General features: G+C 41.5%; 1 protein-coding gene across 1 annotated transcript in view; it reads right to left on the bottom strand.

The window, feature by feature from the left end:
* Positions 1–19,249, bottom strand: part of ADAMTS2 (ADAM metallopeptidase with thrombospondin type 1 motif 2) — a 175,022-nt gene that overhangs the window by 110,596 nt on the left and 45,177 nt on the right. Inside the window, exon 3 of the mRNA XM_058848948.1 lies at positions 567–726. Within this exon, the coding sequence (XP_058704931.1) occupies positions 567–726 (160 nt within the window). The remainder of the gene's footprint in view (positions 1–566; positions 727–19,249) is intronic.

The following is a 19,249-nucleotide window of genomic DNA, read 5'->3' as shown; positions in this document are numbered from 1 at the left end:
CTACACAGAATGGATGTTTATGTTTAATTCTTGTTTTTCTATCACTGTCTATCACATACTTAGTGCATTATATTCCACACTTGGCAACACATAAAAAAATCAAGGAGGCTTGTGTTCATACTGGAGATACCATTATTTTCCTTTTGTGACTAATGCAGCCCAGTGAGGACACAGCCAATGGAGCCCATGTGCCATGCCAGCCTCAGTGTCCCGGTTGCAGTTTTCCAACACGGCCTTTGCAAAGCCAGCACTGCCACCTGTGCACTGCACTGCTGTGTCACCCACCAGCCCCTTCCTCTGCTCTGACCCAGGGCTCAGGGGAACACACAACTTCGTGTTGGCCATCTCTGGAGCCAAGGAAACTCTTCAAGGCAAAGACTGTGCCACCATCCCAGAGATGGCTTTGGCTGCTGCGATGTTCCCTTAGCCCATACAAAGTGTTCATCTTGTTCCCTACTTTCCCTTGGAGGAAGAACACATTCCACTTTGCAGGATAAAATAGCCAGAGGTGGCAGATCACATTGGCCACATGCCCTCAGCTACACTTATCCCCCAGCCTGCCTTACCTTTGTACACAGTATCCAGGTTCTCAATAGGAAGCTGTTTCCTGGCAGCTGCTCTGCGATAAACCACGTGTGTTCTGCCTCCTCCCTCTTCCTCCTCCTGGGCCCCCCTCTCCAGAGGTTCGATGAAGAACTCGTCCTTGTCCGTGCGGATCATGCCAGCCTGCAGCACAGGGCAGAGATGGAACACTTTGCATTACTGCACGTACAGCAGGCACTGCGAGTAAACAGTTACAATATGCTTAAGCACACTTTAGTGCTCTCTAGAGAGCAATTAGGATGCAGAGAGGAAACCAGGTGAATTCTTTATTAGAGCAAAACAGAGCATCGTTTTCCTAATTTGACAAGAAAGGACAAAAGGTACAACTCTGAACCAGAAGGATTTCTCCTTGAGCCACATGAGCCAAGTATAGGTCTAAAAATCTGTCTAGGAAATCACCCTCTCCATTAAAAAACAGCTACAATGGAAGTTACTATGACCTTAGCTGTCCATCAGGCCCAGACCACTCCAGTGTTTACTATTTCTGCTAAATAAAGGATCAGATCAGTGCCATAAGCTGGTTCTGATGTGCAGTCAAAAGTTGTAGAGTCAGCCTTTCTGTTCAAAAGCAAGATAGAAAACTACTGCATCTTACATTCAGGCAGTTAAGCTTTGTGATTATTTCCCCTGTGACATAAGGCGTTCAGCCAACAAAATAATCTCTCAAGAATTAGCTACAACTAGTTTGAGTGTCAGTAGTGCACTGTTAAAAAAAAAACCCAACTTATTCAGACTGGACCAGATACCCTGGTAGGAAAATAAGAATTTGCACTTCTACAAAGCACCTCAAAGGAACATCATCCAAGTAATTCTCATTGTATTCAGGGGAAACACTCATAAAGACTGAAAACTTTAAAGAAGATAAGGACTTTTGTCATCTCTATGCAGGTGAAACAACTTGGGCACCTGGATCACCTGGGCTTGTCTCCTCTTGCAGTCCTGCCCAACTGCAGGAGGTCACAGCAGCCAAGAGCTGCTTGCAGAGATGGTTGGCTTGAATCAATTTTTTCTGCATGTTTGCACATCTGTGCTTGAGAACTTCAGCTAGTGAACTCTCAGCTTGCAGACAAAGTCTTCCTATTAACATGAATTAAATGGTTCCAGATCCAACCTTCAGAAGCTCCTTCATCACTTTCTTTCTCACTCTGTCCAGAGGTGATCCTGGAGACACTGCAGTTTCAAACTTGCACTGTGACTCTCCATCTGGGACCCTAAATCCCCTGTCCAGTGAAGCCTTACCTCAGCCTTCCAGGGGAACCAGTTTGGCTCCTTTGAACCCAGTAGTCTCACTTGAAACAAGTACATCTAAACACACTTACCATATTCCAGCACTTAAGTTCTCATACAGCACATATTTTTCTTCTACAAGCAGCAAACTACATTCCTACTGCTATAAATACAGTATGTTCACTGGTTCCCTCCTTGGAAAAATGTCAGGTTCATTTGTCATGTCTTAACTTACATTAGGCAAGATTTCCAGTCCCAGAATTCATATATATAATGTATACAAAAACAGATTGGAGAGGAAGGATTAAAGAAGCAAAATTATATCAAAGCAATTTAAGCCGATGCCATCCTGCCTGTATAGAGGAAACTGAACTTGAAATCATGTCCTGTTTCTTCTTAACTAATTTAGATTCTACATCAGACACAGAAAAGGTGAGACAGGCTCAGCAGCTCAAGGAAGTCAAGACAACCAAGAAAATAAGTGCTGAACTGTAAGAGACAACAACTGATCTCTTACTGTAAGATGCAATACATGAAAAATTCAGACTTGATGTTACTCTCCTTTTAATGTTATTCTAATATCATTACACACACTCTTCTGGATATTAAATATTATATCCAGAAGTTTGGAAATCTTTTTATGATAAATGGACAGCTAAACATCAAGAAGTAACCAGCATGTCCAAGTTCAACAGCACAGGGTACGATGCACACACCACACATACACCCAGGAGAAACACACTGAGAACTTGACTGTCATGTGAAAAATATGTGATTCTGGTTTTTGCAAGTGAAAAAAGCACCATGGTTGTGCACATGTTCCTATGTATTTTTGGATACATTAAGCCTAATATTAACTAAGCAGCTAATGCCAGACCTCAGTTAGGACTGTAGACCATAATTCAGGATACAGATGGAAATGCTGCTGTACAGTGTGCAGCAGGGAGTACTGATGGGAGTTTGGAGGAATTTAGATCTTCTAAGAAAATTAACAGAGAAGCAACTTCTGCAATCAGTAGCTGAACTGACTGGACAGAGGAACAACAGTTGCAGGTGAACTTTAGCTTCCAAGGTATGGTGGCCTTTTGGAAATGCAAACAGTTGGTCAGAGTGAATTCTCCACTCTGAGAAGATGGAGGTGACACCCTGGAACAGGCTGTAAGACTTAACAGAAAGAGATACTTAAATGCTGGATCCCAAGACATAAGAGAGTGTTTAAACAGCAACATTTCCTGCAGATCACTGTGACTGGTATTGGCCCTTTTTTGTGCAGGGTGATTCACGTGGCACTGGAAGCTGCCAAAGAGCAGGACAACATCAGGTGCTCTCATTCCACACTCTGCTTCTTGGATGGACATGACACCACTCTGTACCTCTCCATGGCAGCATCCATAGGGGTAGAGAGGAAGGAATTTAACCTTCAAACACAGAATCACGGAATCTCCTGAGTTGGAAGGGCCCCCAAGGACCCAACTCCTGGCAAAGCATGGCTGAATATTCTTTTTCTCATTTTAATCTTGGACTACACTGGAATTCATCTTTTCTTTTAGTGCAGAGAAACACATCAATTATTTTTGATCAGAATTATTAGGAAAGAATGTGTGTTTGAACTGTAAAATAATTTTGTATTTTTATATATTGCATGTCCTACACAATCTTTGATTTAGCCAACATATTGTCATGAAATAAAATAAGAAAGAATGGCTGTTTCAGACTTCAAGAAGAAAATTCATTTAGATGTTCAGGCAGAGCTCCTACAGCAATCCACAGTTCAAGTCATCTGCCTAATAATATAACCACAGCTATAAATGATTCATTAAGAAATATGTGGGGCTCCTGAAAGTCTCCACCACATATTTCCTTACTGCTTAGAGCAAGACATTTAACCTCTTTCCTTCCATTTCTCCACCTCTGAACCAGCATAACAACACTCTTGCAGGATAATTACAAGGCCTGATTTGGGGGTTTTCTTGGCCAAATTCTTTGAACATGAAAAGTTCAAAATTAATTGCCTAATGTATTTTTTTCTTTACTACTCAGAACACTCTCAAAAAGCCATCATGAAAGGGAGATTGCTTTTAGTCATCAACTCAACACCAGTGTTGTGCACAGCCAAGCAAGCAACAGGGCAACAAACAAGGCAGCAGGGGTTGGTTCATCTCCTTCACCTTCACAAGTCCTGTTCTTACCCACAGCTGCCATTACCCTGTTCCAGCCCATCATGCCAAGGCCACTGTCAGACAACCACCAAGTCTGTGATGACAACAGAGAGCACTGAAGTTCCTGCAGTTTCCTGGAGAATGCCTCTGGATGACTAATGTTGCCGCTGAAGATGAACAGATCACACGGACACAGGTCGAGGTGTGGTGAAGAGAAGAGAGAGTTTATTTTTCCTCCCAGGATTTATAGGCTCCTGACCACAGCCAGGGATTGGATGGTCAGGATAACACTTTCTCACAGCACTGGCCATGAGAGATGCCCATCACAAGACGTGTAACCGAAAGAATGTACACATATCTATGTTTACAGTTACTGTCCTGGGAAAGTCTTTAGAAAACTATGTTAGCAAGCTCAGAAGCTGAGTTTTCAGGGCGACAGACTAAAACAAATGTTGTATTGTTTGAGCACACCTGTGCCTTCCCTTTGACTGGAAGGGCTTCAGAAAATCCTTGGACCATCATCATCTGGACATTTACTCCACAAGATATGAAAACACATTTCAGCTTTTCAATCACCTGTTCCCCCAAAAGTTCTGAACAGAATCACAGCAGGTACTTTCACAAACTAAGAGCTTAAAAGTACCTGTTATCCATAGTGGTTTTCTATCCTACCCTGCTCACCACCCATCCCAGGAATGTTGTAGTTCCAGGCCTTATGGATTAGCAGTGATCACCCTGCACTACCACCCTGCAGCCACATACACACTGTGCAATCCATAACCAGGCATGGAATTGTGCATCTCCATGGAAAGGAAGTCCAATTCTGGAAAAAAAATGCGAAGCTCTTGCTTCTTACTCTCCTCTTCTGGGACTTTTAACTTGAAACTAAGCTGAATATGGGAATATTGATGATGGCAGCTGTGATTGTGTCCTGTGACTAATGAAAATATAAATTAATAGAAAACGGGTTTGCCTTTGAAATGCACCACATTGTGGCAAAGAGCCTACAATATCCCACTATTTCCCAAAGTGGGACATCCCCAGGCCTTCCTTCCAAGGGCTTTTAGATCCCAGCTGCAAATTACTCAAGTCAAGCACTGCTTGGCACTCATTAATATGCATTAAAGACTAGAGCAGAAAACACTTAATCAAAAGGAAACAGCAGTTCAGAGAATCAAAACCTCTGCTAAGGTTAGCAAGGCGTTTATTTCGAAGTGAAAGCCACGCAGAAAAAATTCACAAGGAAGACTGAGAGTGAATGTCCTGTCTAATTATGACACAAATTACACTGATAAACCACAAATGAATCCATTTGTGGGTCACAGAGAGTTGGGGTCTCGAGATCTACTAAATTCTTTTGAGGGTAAGAGGGCTCCTGTACATTCCTGGAGACCTCCTCCCAAGGCTTTCAAGGACCACAGGACCTACATTGGCAATGGCCACAGCCACATTGGATTTCTGCCCAGGTTAATGACACCAATCCCACCCCACACGATGGACATCTCCTCTCCAGCCCAGGAGACCTGCCAGAGCTTTGCCACTACCCCACAGAGCTCAGCAGAACAGCAGGTTTCTTCTTCTGTCTCCTCAACATCCCCAGCCCCTCCTGCATTTCTAAGGACATTCTTCAGAAGCCTAATTTGACAGAAAAACTGCCTGGCATATTTAGATCTACAGAAAACTCTGGGTTTTAGAGCGTTAGCTCCTGTGGATAATTAAATTTCTCTCTGGCTCTGCACTTGGTGAGCGACTTAATTGTCTCCTTGTTGCATTCACATCACAGCTCCTTGTTCTGGGCTGTAATGAAGTAACCATCCAGCGGCTGCTCCAGGACTCCAGAGCCTCAGCCCATCCTGCAACTGCAAGTTTAATTAATGTTCATTTTCTTCCTCATTAGTACAGATTTACAAAGTTTCTCATTGCCATATAAAGGCAGATTTACATCCCAATCTCCAAGCACATGATACAGATAGGAAGATAAAATTAAATGTGTACAAACCTGAAATTAATATTTGTTTTAAAGCCACAAAACTGGTTAATTAATTAAATCAGTAACCTAGAAAAACAGTATTTCAGAAACTCTTAGAAACAGCATTTCTGTACACAGAGAAAGATCTAATTTTTTGGAGTATTTGATTCTGAAAGAGGTAACTAGCCAAATTATATACCCATGCATGAACAAATCCTAATTACAGTCTTGAAATATAGGGTATTTTCTTGAGAGAAAAGTGACATATAAACTATCTGACATTTACCCTCGGTGCCTGGGCTGTGAGCTTGCACTCTCTGCAATGCCAGTGAACACTCCAGATGGGAACTGGCAATATGGGATTCTCCCATCAATTCACAGAGAATCTGAGAATGACTTGCATTTAAATGTAGAGTTGCCAAAAATACTTTGTCGACGATCTGAAAGGTGAAACATTTATATTTTCAGGACAAGATATTGGACAAAGTCTTATTCCGTGTTTATATAAATGTGCTTTTACTTAAATACACAACTGCAGCTACATTTGACCAAAGTGGCACTAGCAGAGCAGAAAATTTGCAAGTAAATCCCACATGTAACATTCATGATCCTTCTCTAGGTCTTAGAGCCATAGGAACATGCATTTTCCAGACAACAACAGATGTGTCCTCCCAACACAAAAGCCAAGTGCAGAAACACTCTTTGCTCAATTACAATTGAATGGATCTGATGCACCAGGAGCTCAGTGACTGGAGTTCCCCAGGAAGTCTGTGGCAGAGCCATGGACATGACACAGACCTTCCAAACTCATCCCTGCCCATGAGGGATCTCTCAATATTTTCCCTTATGCAGTGTGTTCATTCCCAATCACACAGTACATTGATTCAGGAACAGATGACTTTGGAATTTTGCTTCCATTCCGCTTAATTGATGTAGATAACAATGCAAAAAAAAACCCAAAACCTTCTTATGTCATATTTGCATTTGGTTCTTTGAGAACATGGCTCCAATTACGGAAGCATTGCAGAGGAATAATTGTGCAGTGCTGCAAATTCATCTTCCTTTACAGAGAAAGGAGGTACTGAAGGAATTGTGGCAAATATTTGGAACACTCTGGCACTAACTGTGCTGCATGCTGCTGCTGCCCTCAATCTACACTTATCTATTCAGGCCCAGACAGGATGGGGAAGAAAGTTTCCAACTGATCATATATATATATATATATATTTATTACTATTAGTATTTTTCAGCTGTTTTTCAAGTTGGTTTGCAGTGAAGTCATGTTATTTTCACATATCCTCAAAAAAAATTAAGGGGGCAAATAATTATGGATACACATCAGAATTACACAGCCAAACTGAGAGGCAGAGCCTTCTGGGTCACCCTGTGGAAGCTGCATGTCCCCTAGAGTCCCCATTTATGCTCTGCATGGGGGTGAGAGCACACTTTTACTGCACTTTGAGATCTACTAATGAATAGCACCATACAGGAGTTACTGCTACTAAGAGCTCTTTCATGACAGGCTGCTTTCTGCAGTCATTGTTGCTTAAGGGAGGATGGGCATCCATCCATTCATGCATCTGCAGACTTCCACTGCTACCAAAAATAAAATTTTGTCCCCAGAGCCCAGCTTAGTCACTACACAATTGCAGGTGTGATTGATAACAGCAGGGGGACAAATCTGAGCCAATATAACCTGAAGTTAAGAGGGTTGCATTAGTTTATAGCAGATGGGAATCTGGATCCAAATCTTGCAGTTAGAAACTCAGAAGGGTTTTCTGTGGTTTTTAGAGACACAATAGTGAGACAGACTGTGTCCCACTGTCAGTGAACCATCGAGAAAACAGACACAATTAAAGTGATTTCACAAAGCAATGCCAGCAGATTTCAAGACAAGGGTCCTGGCCAAAGGGCCTGGCTTTCACCAGTGAGCAATGCTAAAAATATTTGCTTTCAGCTTCTCTGCATTTACAAGAAAACTACCAAATTCTCACCTCTGCCACTCAGCGCCTGCCCAGGGCCAGCTGCAGCAGACCAGGGCACAACCCCAAGAACTTCTCTCCAGTAAATCTCTTGCCTCTTTGCCCATGACCTGCCCTGTCCTAGCAGCCACTCACCTATGAATCCTCAGAGATCCCAAGAGATAAATCTCATACTCAACAAGTTTAGATAATATAGAAACTCAGAACTTTCTGTGTTTGCCACAGATACTCCTTTCGCAGAGCACAGTCTGCAAAAGTACAAAATGGTTCTGAGGCAGGCAAATTCAGAGCAGATCTCCCTGCAGCTGCTGTACAGGGAATAGCCTGGCACCTTTGCCAGGTTAGCTTCCACCTCTGGATACCTCCACCACCAGCAGCAGGAACCTTGTCACCAATGAGTCCAGCTGCAAAAATGTCACAATTCTGTAGTTTTTCAGAGACGAGCAGTTCCTTTTGCTAAAATAATGCATAAGCAAGAACATTTTGGAAATTCTCTAGGCTTGATGCCCACAGGTATGTGTAATTCCAAGTGGGAAAGAGGTGAGTTATTAAATAGCTGTTAAGAATGAAAATGATAAATGTGGCTGATCTTGCAGACTCAGGGGATTGTAAACTTGATTGCTGTTGTTGCAAGCAGGGAATAGTAATTGCAGTGCCCTGAAACAGAGTTTCTCAACTTTAATCTTTCAGGGAGGAAAAGCATGAATATCAAGTCCATGAGTTTGCTAACAGCAAGATCCAAAAAGATTAACTTTCCCAATTTTGACACACAGAACCATTTGAAATAAAGCATTTCTGAGGACACTTTGACAAAACACATAGTTGAGTCCTACCCTCAGCAATAAAACTTAATTGACATTCTGCAAGAAAACAAAACAAGTCCAACTGGAAAGGTCTTCAGCTCAAACTCTCACAAAGCGGGACACTTGCTACACAAGTTCCTTTTCAAAAATATATTTGCTTAAGGCACAAATCACCACCCACTTCAGTTCAACAGGCGTCACATTCATAAATCTCAAGGACAGAATTTATAAATGGATTCATAAATACTAAAGCAGTTTAGTCTGATATTCTATATAAAGGCCAAAGACCTTTTACCAAAGCACCACTGCAGCCTCCCAAAAACTGTCTGCAGCAGGGCTGGAACAGATCCATTAATGGGTAGGAAACAGAGTCCAGGTCTTTGCTATGGTAAACAAGATAAAATGATCCAGACCACAGAAAACTGCAGAAAAAAGTTTATTATTTAAAAAAAAAAATGTTTAACATATTTAATTCAACTCAGCATTTAAAGTAATTTCAAATTATCTTATAAAAGTCCTGACTCTTCCCTTTGGAAGATGTTCTGCAGCAGCATTTCCCATTCCAGAGGAGCATGTGAACCACCCAGCACAAGCTCCTGCAGGGCAGCAGGAGCCAGCCCTGGCCGGGCCATCCCCATCTCCTGATCCTCCCCCAGCAGCCCCGGAGCCCAGCCAGCCTCTCTGGGGGCAGGCTCAGGGAGCTCACCCCAAAATCCCCACCCGAGGAACCTGTGCCCTTTGGCAGAACCCGGTGCCCCTGGTCTGCAGCCTCTGACATTTTCTACAGGGAGAGCAAAACCCCCAGCAGGAAAGAACTCCCACCTGGGAGAGAGCTTCTTATCTCACACACACTTCATACTGCTCCTTGCAACAGCTCCTAACCCAAAGCCAGCCACAGGTCTGGATTCATGGCTTGCAAATCAGATATGGTCCTTCCCTGCTAAATGCCAGCTTTACTCTAACAGGATACCCTGTTAAGGGTGCAGGAAAACAAAAATAACAAGAGATTGCTGCAGCTGGGACCAGTTTTTCTTTTCACATCCTATAGCCAGGCCTATTTTAACCTTCTTTCTCTTACCCTGTACTGGGGAAATGAACCTGGAAAGCAGTTTTTCATATGAGAGCATGAAAACCTAATGAGAGATGAGCTTTCAATTTTATACTGCACTCAGTTGTAGGCTCCCAGTACAAGATGTCAACAAAGTGCAAGCTACAGTACAAAAAACTAAAATAATTAATCCCTGGAGGAACAGGCTTATTAAGAAGGATTAAATCAAAGAATTAATGTGCACTGTTTGTCTGTGTGACAAAGACGAAGGGAGGCATATGATAACTCTCCAAGATCTGAAAGCATAGAAAGAATTGCTGATGAGAAAAGCTTGGACATACCAAGAAACAAACAAAAAAAAGAAACTCTGACAAGAAATTTTAGCCTGCAATATTACAGGCAGTATTGTGCAAAACCAGCTCAAAACTTTTCCTTAAAAATGTTTAAAAACCTTTTTGTTTACACTGCACTAGTACTTACAGTTCAAGGACCAAGGTTTAGGCATCACACAATAACAAAGACATTTTAGCAGACTTCTGCAGAGGGAAAAATAAAGAACATCAGCTGAGTCCAAAACAGGCTCAAGGAGCTCAGCAGTAGCTGGTGATCTACATCCTTCAAAAAGCAAAATCAAACACGAGCTAGGTTCAGGCACCAAAAACAATCACCTGCTACTGCCTGGTTTTGAAGACAAGGTAAGGCCTCACATGGACATCTGGTCAAACACAGTGTGGCTCATGTGATTTTCTTTCCCACTTTTTGATCACCTCCATTTTTCCTGGTTTTTGCTGTTCGTGTTTTCCCAGACATTTTTCTCCTCTCCTCCCTCAAAAGCTGCAGCTTCTAATAAAACAATTTAAAATTGTGTAAATTGAAGAATAAGAATGTTCCCTGTGTTGCATAGACTATGGCTCCAGTAACCATAAACTTTTCACCATACTCCAGGAAGAGCAAAAGAACTTAAATATCACACACAAAACTCTACAGGACAAATCCACAGTTAGGTAGTAACTGTAGAAAGCTTAAAAAATAACAAGTGTTGCAGTAGAAGGTAGACTGGTAGTAATGTTTGGAAAAGCACTTATACTCTTAGGCAAAAGTTAAGAGAAAAGTGTCTGTTTTCCCAAAATAAATAGAAATTAATATCCAGCAGCACTCGGTAGTTGGAAGTTGGATGCAACACACATTGAGTCAAATGGAGCCTGTAAAGGAACATAAGAGAAAACGAAATGGAAATGGAAAATAAAGGCAAAGCAAGAAGCGTAAGTCAGCCTGTAAATCTTTCAGAGCTACTAGAAATCAAATTACACACCATATGTCAGTGGGCTAATGTATTCACACCAGTAGAGCTGGGTTAGCACCACCACACATTCTGGTAAGTTTACAACTGGTGTGTGTTTATTTGGACAATACTATTACTACAGAGGATGTTAAGCAAGTTCTTCGAGAGGTGGGGTTGTTTCTATAATTTACATGTCTACTATAAAATGATGTGGCTTTCTTATTTAAAGTTGCCTTTAGAATCTCAGGGGATTCTTTTATAATGAAACAGACATTATTAATTTAGATACTAGGCAGAGAGAAAAAAAATAAACATTTGTAGTTCTTGAGCCAGCAACAATGCTTAAAAACTTCTCAAAGTCAGTTGTCCAAGTACAGTTACAAGAACTACAAGCTGGGAATATGGGTCAGAGGAAATACTCTAGGAAGGGTGCCAGTTATCTACCTCTATAAATACAAAAATCATTAGTTTTTGAAAGAAATTATCAGATAATCTGTTTCTTCTACCCCCCCATTCCCTTTAAAGTCAGTTATTGCAATTGTGTCTCTGAGTTCTGTCTAGAGGAGGACCAAGATCCAGCACAGGACAAAACAGCTGAGACAGTGACACAGGGGCACCCAGGGCCTGACAGGAAACATCCCTCATCCAGTAAACAGGGATTCCAACCAACTCATGCTTATCCCAGAACACACAGGTGAACTTACACACTGGTGCTGAGTCGTGGCCATGTGAGCCACTGAGCTCCACAACGAATTTCCAAATGTTTTTGAAAAATGACAAAAGAGGTCAACATAATCCTTGTACTTCCACTTTGAATTTGCTGCTAGCTACACAATTCAGATTAGAGATAGCAGTATCAGGAGCCCAAGAGACAGAACTCAGGAAGATCAAGGAATGAATGCACAGGAACCTGTCAGATGGAATATAAGACAGACAAAAAACTCAAATGCCTTGTTCGAAACATTTAACCAGCCTACGCATCCTACCACATCCTAAATTAGCTACTTCCAGCTCAGGTGAGGGATGGACAACTATTGCAACAAGTTCAATAAATATTTCCTTTCACTTCACTCTACAAACTCAATCAGGACCAAAACAGATTAAAAAAAAAAAAAAAGTATGTTTAAACATGGGATAAAAAAAGACAAGACAGATGGCATTGTTTTGTTGTTATACAAGTCAGTCCTATAGCTGCACTGCAAACACTGGATGCAGGATGCCTGCAAATACAACCAAACTGAAATGTTTCCAAAGAAGTTGAATGGAAGTGACCAGGATCTCAAACCCATCCTTATTTCAGCAGGGAGACTGAAAACATTAAATATTTGTTTTAACATGAATGAGAAGGACAGAAACACTATAAATGGTGTAATAAGGACTACCTCAAAGTCATCTCTTCATTTCACAATAAAGAGAGTATCAATTAGATTAAATATTCTTTCCCCTGCCTCCTTCTGCCTAAAACAAATCACAGAGTAACTCTACAGTTTTTATTCTCCAGCTGACATTTTATAGCAAATTAAAGACCTTTAATGCAAACAGTGAGGAGCCTCAGAAGCTCCCGGGTGCCCCAGAAAGAACAGAAGCAGGTCTGGACTTCTTGGTTTTGGACTCCTGCCAGACCAAAAGGCTTTATTAAATAAAAATGCCCAGAGGATCCTAAAGAGAAAATCTCTTTTAGTTTATTTGTTTAACTAGTGATATTGCTTCATATTTACAGGCTGAGTTTGCACTAGTAGCTTTTTGCTTTTACAAGTCAGTGTTCCTTATGACCCAGGTTTCACAGGACTTACACCTACGGTGACAGTTTTACAACCTGTTGTAGATGCCCCACACAGGACGGCCAAAGCCAAGCTGCTCTTTTGGTAGCGCTGTCAGGCTTCCAGCTCTCCTTCAACAGGTTTCAAATTCTATTTAGGTCCCACATCTCTATGGTAACTGCCAGCTCCACAGAGCCTCACCACGCTGGAGGAAAGCAATCCCCCATTCCTCACTGGGGAAATGAGAGGAGGGCAACCTGGATGACTTCCCCAAGGACATGCAGGAACTCTGTGGCAGAGATGGGAACCCAAATGTCTTGAAGCCCAAGTCCAGAGCATGATCCACAAGGTTCCCTTTTTACTCCTGCCAGCAAAATCTCTCACTCCAGGAGGCTCTCAGCATCAGAGTCACTTCCAACCAGACCATGGCTCTCAGTTTAAAAAGCAGGAGAGGTGTGGAATATCTCATTACCTGCTGCTCCTGTTCTGCAAGGAGTTGGTCAATGAATGACCCTCTTTGCCAACAGTTCACCCCCAGCACAGCCCCCACCATGGTCACCAGCCCTGTCTGGCCATGACACTGCAACAAGCAGCTTCACACAATTAGACTTTCATAGGATTCATCTGAACTCTGGGGAAACAGCAATTTCACAAAACTATAAAGGTTGTTTTAAAAAGTTTTCCAGATTTTATCATTTTTCACACAGTCTGCAATTCTCCTTCCTGGCTTTTGAAAAATGACACACAGCTGTGCTTTGGATCACAGCTGTGGCTTCTGGCAGCAGGCAGAGGAGGCCCGATGTTAGGCTGGGGTAGCCAGTGTCACCCTGAGCTATCTGGGGCTGCTCATCAGCCAGGAGGGACCAGTCCCCCTCACTGGCATGGCAGGGTGAAGTGTTGTGGGCTCCTGCACTGTCACAGCCTTTCTGAGCTGTGAAATACCCTCTGATCTGCTCTCCTGAGTAGAATCACTGGGAAAAAAATTACAACATGTATGAAAGGTAGTGGGGAAGGTACAAGACAAAAAATCCCATCAATTTTGTCTTTTCCTGCACTTGAAGGCCATTTTCTTTCTTATGTTTGCTTTTGTTTTGTTGTATTTGGTCTGTTTTGTTGTTATCCAGCCTCCTACCAATTCTCAGCATCTTATCTTCACATCCATCTTTTCCACAGATCCTGAACATATTCTCTGTCTTTTCCAAAGGGCTCACTGGGTTTTGTGTCTCCGCAGAACAGCTGGCACAACACTCAGATTTGCTTTAGTAACTGGACAAATGCAGTCTCTCTGTCCTGCTCTGCTCACAGCTGCTTGGTGAGCTGTACCTCTGCAAGCCAAGGACAAGGATGCTGTGGCCATCAGCTTCCAGTGGGCAGGACCAGGCACTCCCCAGGTCCCCTGGACCCAAAGTGGCCTGTGGGCAGCATGGATGGGCAGACATGGCATCTCCCAGCTGGCAGCACAAGGAGCAAACACCAATAGGCACCTTCTTCCCAAGTCCTCAAGAATAACAAACTTTGGGAAAGCATTAAAGTGCAAGGGGAGGTAGGGAGAACTACAAGAACAAAAGAACAAGATATGCTGACTTTCCCAGAAGAGCCTGAGGATAAGTACTGTCATTTTTAACCATATTTCATCTCCTTAAGCAGCCTCCCATCAGTCAGATTTACAGTTTGTGGAAGGAACCTGTTCCATCTTGGAAAGCCAGAGGCCACATAGCCTCGTGACAGCAGACTGGGATCACACAGCTTCTGAACAGAGCAAGCAGTGACAATTAACCCCTGGCTTGCCAAGAGTTAGCAGACACATGGAGCAAGCCATCCCTGAAAGCTGTGCCTGGTGATGGATGAAATGAAGTCTTTAAATACCCTGCTGTGGCCAGGTCACATCATGCCTACAGACAGGACCACTCCTTCCTCAGGCAGCTCTCGTGCGCACCAAGGGCCCACAGTGGCAACCCCAGCTTAGTGGTCCCCATTTCTTCTGGGCACAACTGCCTCAAAAGAAAGAAGATGATGAGTTCACACCTCTAACTGATCCCATCAGCAACCACACATGTTTGAAGGAGCCTTTCCTCCTCCTCCACAAACTCACCACCCCATTTCATAGTGACAACAGGGAAATATTTCAGGCCACTTCAATTCAGTAAGGAATTTTCAGATACCTGGTTTCTTATTGGTTTCCATTTGGGCTAATACCCATTAGAAATATGATAAATTACCATGGAGAGGGAGATGTAATTTTTCAACCCATGGAGATAATCCTAGAGGAGGAAGAGAGGAAGCATGAGGAAGTAATGAGCTCTGAGGTCTTGCTTTGGGAAAAAAGAACCTGTTTAGAAGAAAGGGATCAATAAAACACCTGTGTGTTCCTAGAACTCAGACTCCTCCTGGATTTACATGGGAATTGTGATCCTCAAAGTGTTACATTTGGGATGTCTATGCTTTATCAGCCAGTATTAATACAGACAAAACCAAATGCATTAACACATCCTTGGCTATAAACATATCACTATGTTCATGGGAAACAAATTATTTTAGCATGAAACAACTTTTTCATCCACACACCAACTCCTACATTCATTCACAGGTGAACTGTATTTGTAGCTGGTCACTAAAGGGAGTGACACTTAACAATATCTCTGACAGAAACAGTCTTTGGGATCTGCTTCCTACCTTGGGCAAAGAGGAGGTAGAAATGAGAGCAGAGTAGTAAAGGCCAACACTTTTCTACATGATTTTAAGGTTTCTCTTATAGAGCTTATGTGGATGCTAACTCTGAAACAGAGAGCATGTGAAACTGCAGGCCACAAGCTTATGCTGATTTTTTTATAGTTTATTGGAAGAAAAGAAAAAAAAGTTATTTTAGTTCAGTCTCAGAGGAACTGAAAACTACTCATTTTTTATTTGACTCCAAGCCTCTTTATGTATCCCTCAAGAGTGAACAAAAGTTTGCTTTTTTCCACATCATGTAGAGATTTTTTAAAAATCAGCATAATGCTTTAAAATTAATTGCATTTTTAAAATAAGAATAACTTCAGCTTTCTTGCAGGCAGCTAGTGTAATACATGATTATGCAAACCACAACCAATATTTTGATGCCAAAAATGCAGCTCAGCAGAGAGATGTATAAATACTGGCCAAACCTTGGAAAGTTTGAGTTACAGAAGTAGATAACAGAGCTCTCCTTTCAGCAGCTATTCAAATTTCCTTCCTTTTTAACTTCCTTGGAAAATAATCAATTAAAAACCAAACAGTAATGCAATTTCTGCACCTTTTTTTTTTTTCTTTTTATTGCTTCTATCTCATGGGGTAAACTAAATCACACCTTAAACATTCTCCTTAACATCTTCCTTTCAAAAAGCAATGTCACTCACTATGGGCAGAGCTCTCTGTGCTCAGCTTCTGGGGCTGTAAAGGCAAAACTTCAAAAACTACAAAATTCAGGTAACAGAAACAGGGCTTTGGAACTGTTCTTCTCCAAGGCTTGCACATGGCTCTGCAGCAACCAAGACACTTGGCTCACATGAAAGATGTGGGCAAACAGAGGGGTTTCCTATTTTACAAGTGATTCATAGGGGAAAAATTACTGAAAGACCCATTTAATTTCAAAGTCCTTTTTGCTCTCTGCAAAGGCAAACTTGGACATTTATAGATTTCTTTATAGATCAGTACTTGTACAAATTTTGTAAAGGGCTAAAATTAACATGCAGGTATTCTTAACTACTTTGTAATGCTACTTCAGAAAGAGCTGAAATACAATCATATGCATAAATACAATCAAATGCATAAAAAAGTAACTTGCTTTTCAAACCTGAACTTAATCTTTCTTCAGTGAAGCACACAGGCAAAGACCAGCCAGGTACCTGGCATATATGTCTAAAACAATAGCCAGGGCCTGATACTGGGAGGCCCCTGGGAATTTTATGGGGAAAAAAAAGTCATTACATTAGAATGTAAGCACAGCACAGACCATGTGATTGCATTATCTAATGTGACTACAATGTTTTTCAAAAGCATTGGATTCATATGGAAAACATGGATAGAGAAGCCTCAAAAAGAAGCCCCTCCATCTGTCACCTTTCCCTCTAGTAAGTTCTGTCTCACTGAATACTCAGGCTAAGCCTGTGACTCTTCTCAGAACGGAAAGGAGTAACCATACTCTAAATTCTGACTGGAAATGCCTAACCTGGAACAGTTGCCACTCCTGATATCCAGGTATCCATGGCTGTAGTGGTGCATACCTGTGGGGATCTGGTCTCATCTACTGCTCTGTAGAAGACAATGGGTGGGTTAATGGGCCTTTTTTCCATTTGTTCTCCACTGGTCTGCATCTTTTTAGTTAAGCACTATGTCCTATTGAGTGAGTTAATGGTCATTAATAACACATATGGGTTTACTGGAATTTGGTTTTCCTCTTTGCTTTGATCCAAGTATAAAGGAACTGCATGCTGAAAAAACATATAAATATTCAGGGGCGGTATCTTTGTGTGCATTTCAAACAGCACGTGGTGCCTCCCCTACACACCCATCTTAGGGATGTATAATGTCAAATCTAAACAGGTTATGTTCATCTCAGCTATTATTAACCAAGAATCTTCTGTACTGATTTCAGTATATGTTTACTCTGTGAAAACCTACACAGTACAATCTACAGCTAAGAGCAATAGTAAACACTTAGAGAAGAAGAAGGAAGAATTCTGTAAAGCAAATGAACAAAAGCTAAATAGATCCTATTACATTGCTCTGAATCTGTGGAAAAGGGAGAACAAATATTGAACACGCAGTATTACCATTTATTTCAGCTGAAGTCGCTCAGGAGTAAAGAGATGTTGTGTAAATATACAGCCCACAAATTGCTGATGATCAAACTACAGCCCTGCACACAAGGATTAGATACAAAAACCAAGCCAGGAGTGGGGTAAACACCAGGTAATCAGAAAGAATTACAATCTGCCAATACACAGCAGCTGGAAAGCTTGGGTGTGCCCAAGCCAAGTGCAGTGTTGTTGTTTGGACATGAAATCACAGAATCATCTAGGTTGGAAAATACCTTTAAGATCATCAAGTCCAGCCATAAAACACAGGATCCAAAGCACACAGCCCCAGGGCCTGAGTCCATATGGGAAGCACATGTCAGGCTGAGGGCATAAAACCATGCAAGAAATGATGAAAAAGCAACACAGGTTACAACAGATTGCCAGAGTTATCAATTCAAATGCGACAAACGATCCCTGTGGGCAATACTATTTCAAGAAGTGTCTACCTGACAGGGGAGCAGCTGACTCCAGGAGCGTGGGCAGCCAGCTTGTGCTTTCCTGAAGCTGCACTTTCAGGACTCCTACAGCAACAGACAGTTGGGGAAAATTACACACATTTCTTCAAGTTGTTACAGGATTTTAAATTGCATTTATAATGACAACTTGATCACCGAGACAGACTAGAAAGAGAGGCAGCAAATCAGGGTGTTTGACAAGGTCAGCTTTGCTTCCCAGCCCAGCACAGTGTAATAAAGTGCAGCCTGAGCCACTGCAGCCAGCAAACCTGGCAGAGGGAACACACAGCACCTTGTCAAATAAGCAGCAGTGTACATGCCTAATGTCTTTAATTTTGTATATTGGAATCTGGTGCATTAATAAAGCCTGTCATAATGGGCACAAGAAGGTTTGGAGCAATTTCTGTACATCACTATTATATTAGCTCCCAGTTTAGAAAAGGTAATAAGATACATAGTTTTCATTAGCTGACAAGATTTGTAAAAATTATAGGGAAGATAGTTGAAGGGAGCTAATTCTTGCTACTGTGCAACTGAGTCCGTGTTTTTGAAACAAATAAAAATAAAAAATAAGAATAAGAATTTAAAAAAATAAAAACAGCCCACAAACCAATCTACTTACAAACAATTTTATACTCTCTGAGCCTGACGTGGACTTGTTCTGACCCATTATTAGGAGCAGAATAATGCACAAAAGGTCAGAATTCTTCTTTATTCTTCAAGCTTAGCCCTGAAAAAATCAACACTACAATCTGATAACAATGCCATGATGGAGATAGCCTTTGTATTGGTTACTCTAAAAATCAGAAGTTCAGTTTCAAAGTATGTAAAGACAGAAACAAACGAGACAGTCTATTTTTAATAATGCAATTGGTTCATCTGTCTTATAATGAAATAATTTTTTTGGCAGAACAGTTGACTGAAACATGAAATTCTGGCAAATATTACAATATTCCATAAACTTATGAATCAGAATACTCTGGAATTTTAATCAATTCTTTCAACAAAGCAAAACTTAGCAAGTTATGATAAACTAATAGAAAAATAAATCCTGAAATTTCTGTGTCCAGTGTAACACATGAGATTCTAAACATCAACTGCTTACAACAAAACTCTTGTAAATGAGTTACAAAGTAAGGATTAC

This window comes from Poecile atricapillus, chromosome 13, assembly GCF_030490865.1.
Source record: "Poecile atricapillus isolate bPoeAtr1 chromosome 13, bPoeAtr1.hap1, whole genome shotgun sequence".
In the NCBI taxonomy this organism is placed as follows: Eukaryota; Metazoa; Chordata; class Aves; order Passeriformes; family Paridae; genus Poecile; species Poecile atricapillus.
The sequence above is the reverse complement of the archived record's forward strand: the minus strand, read 5'-3'. Positions and strand labels throughout refer to the sequence as shown.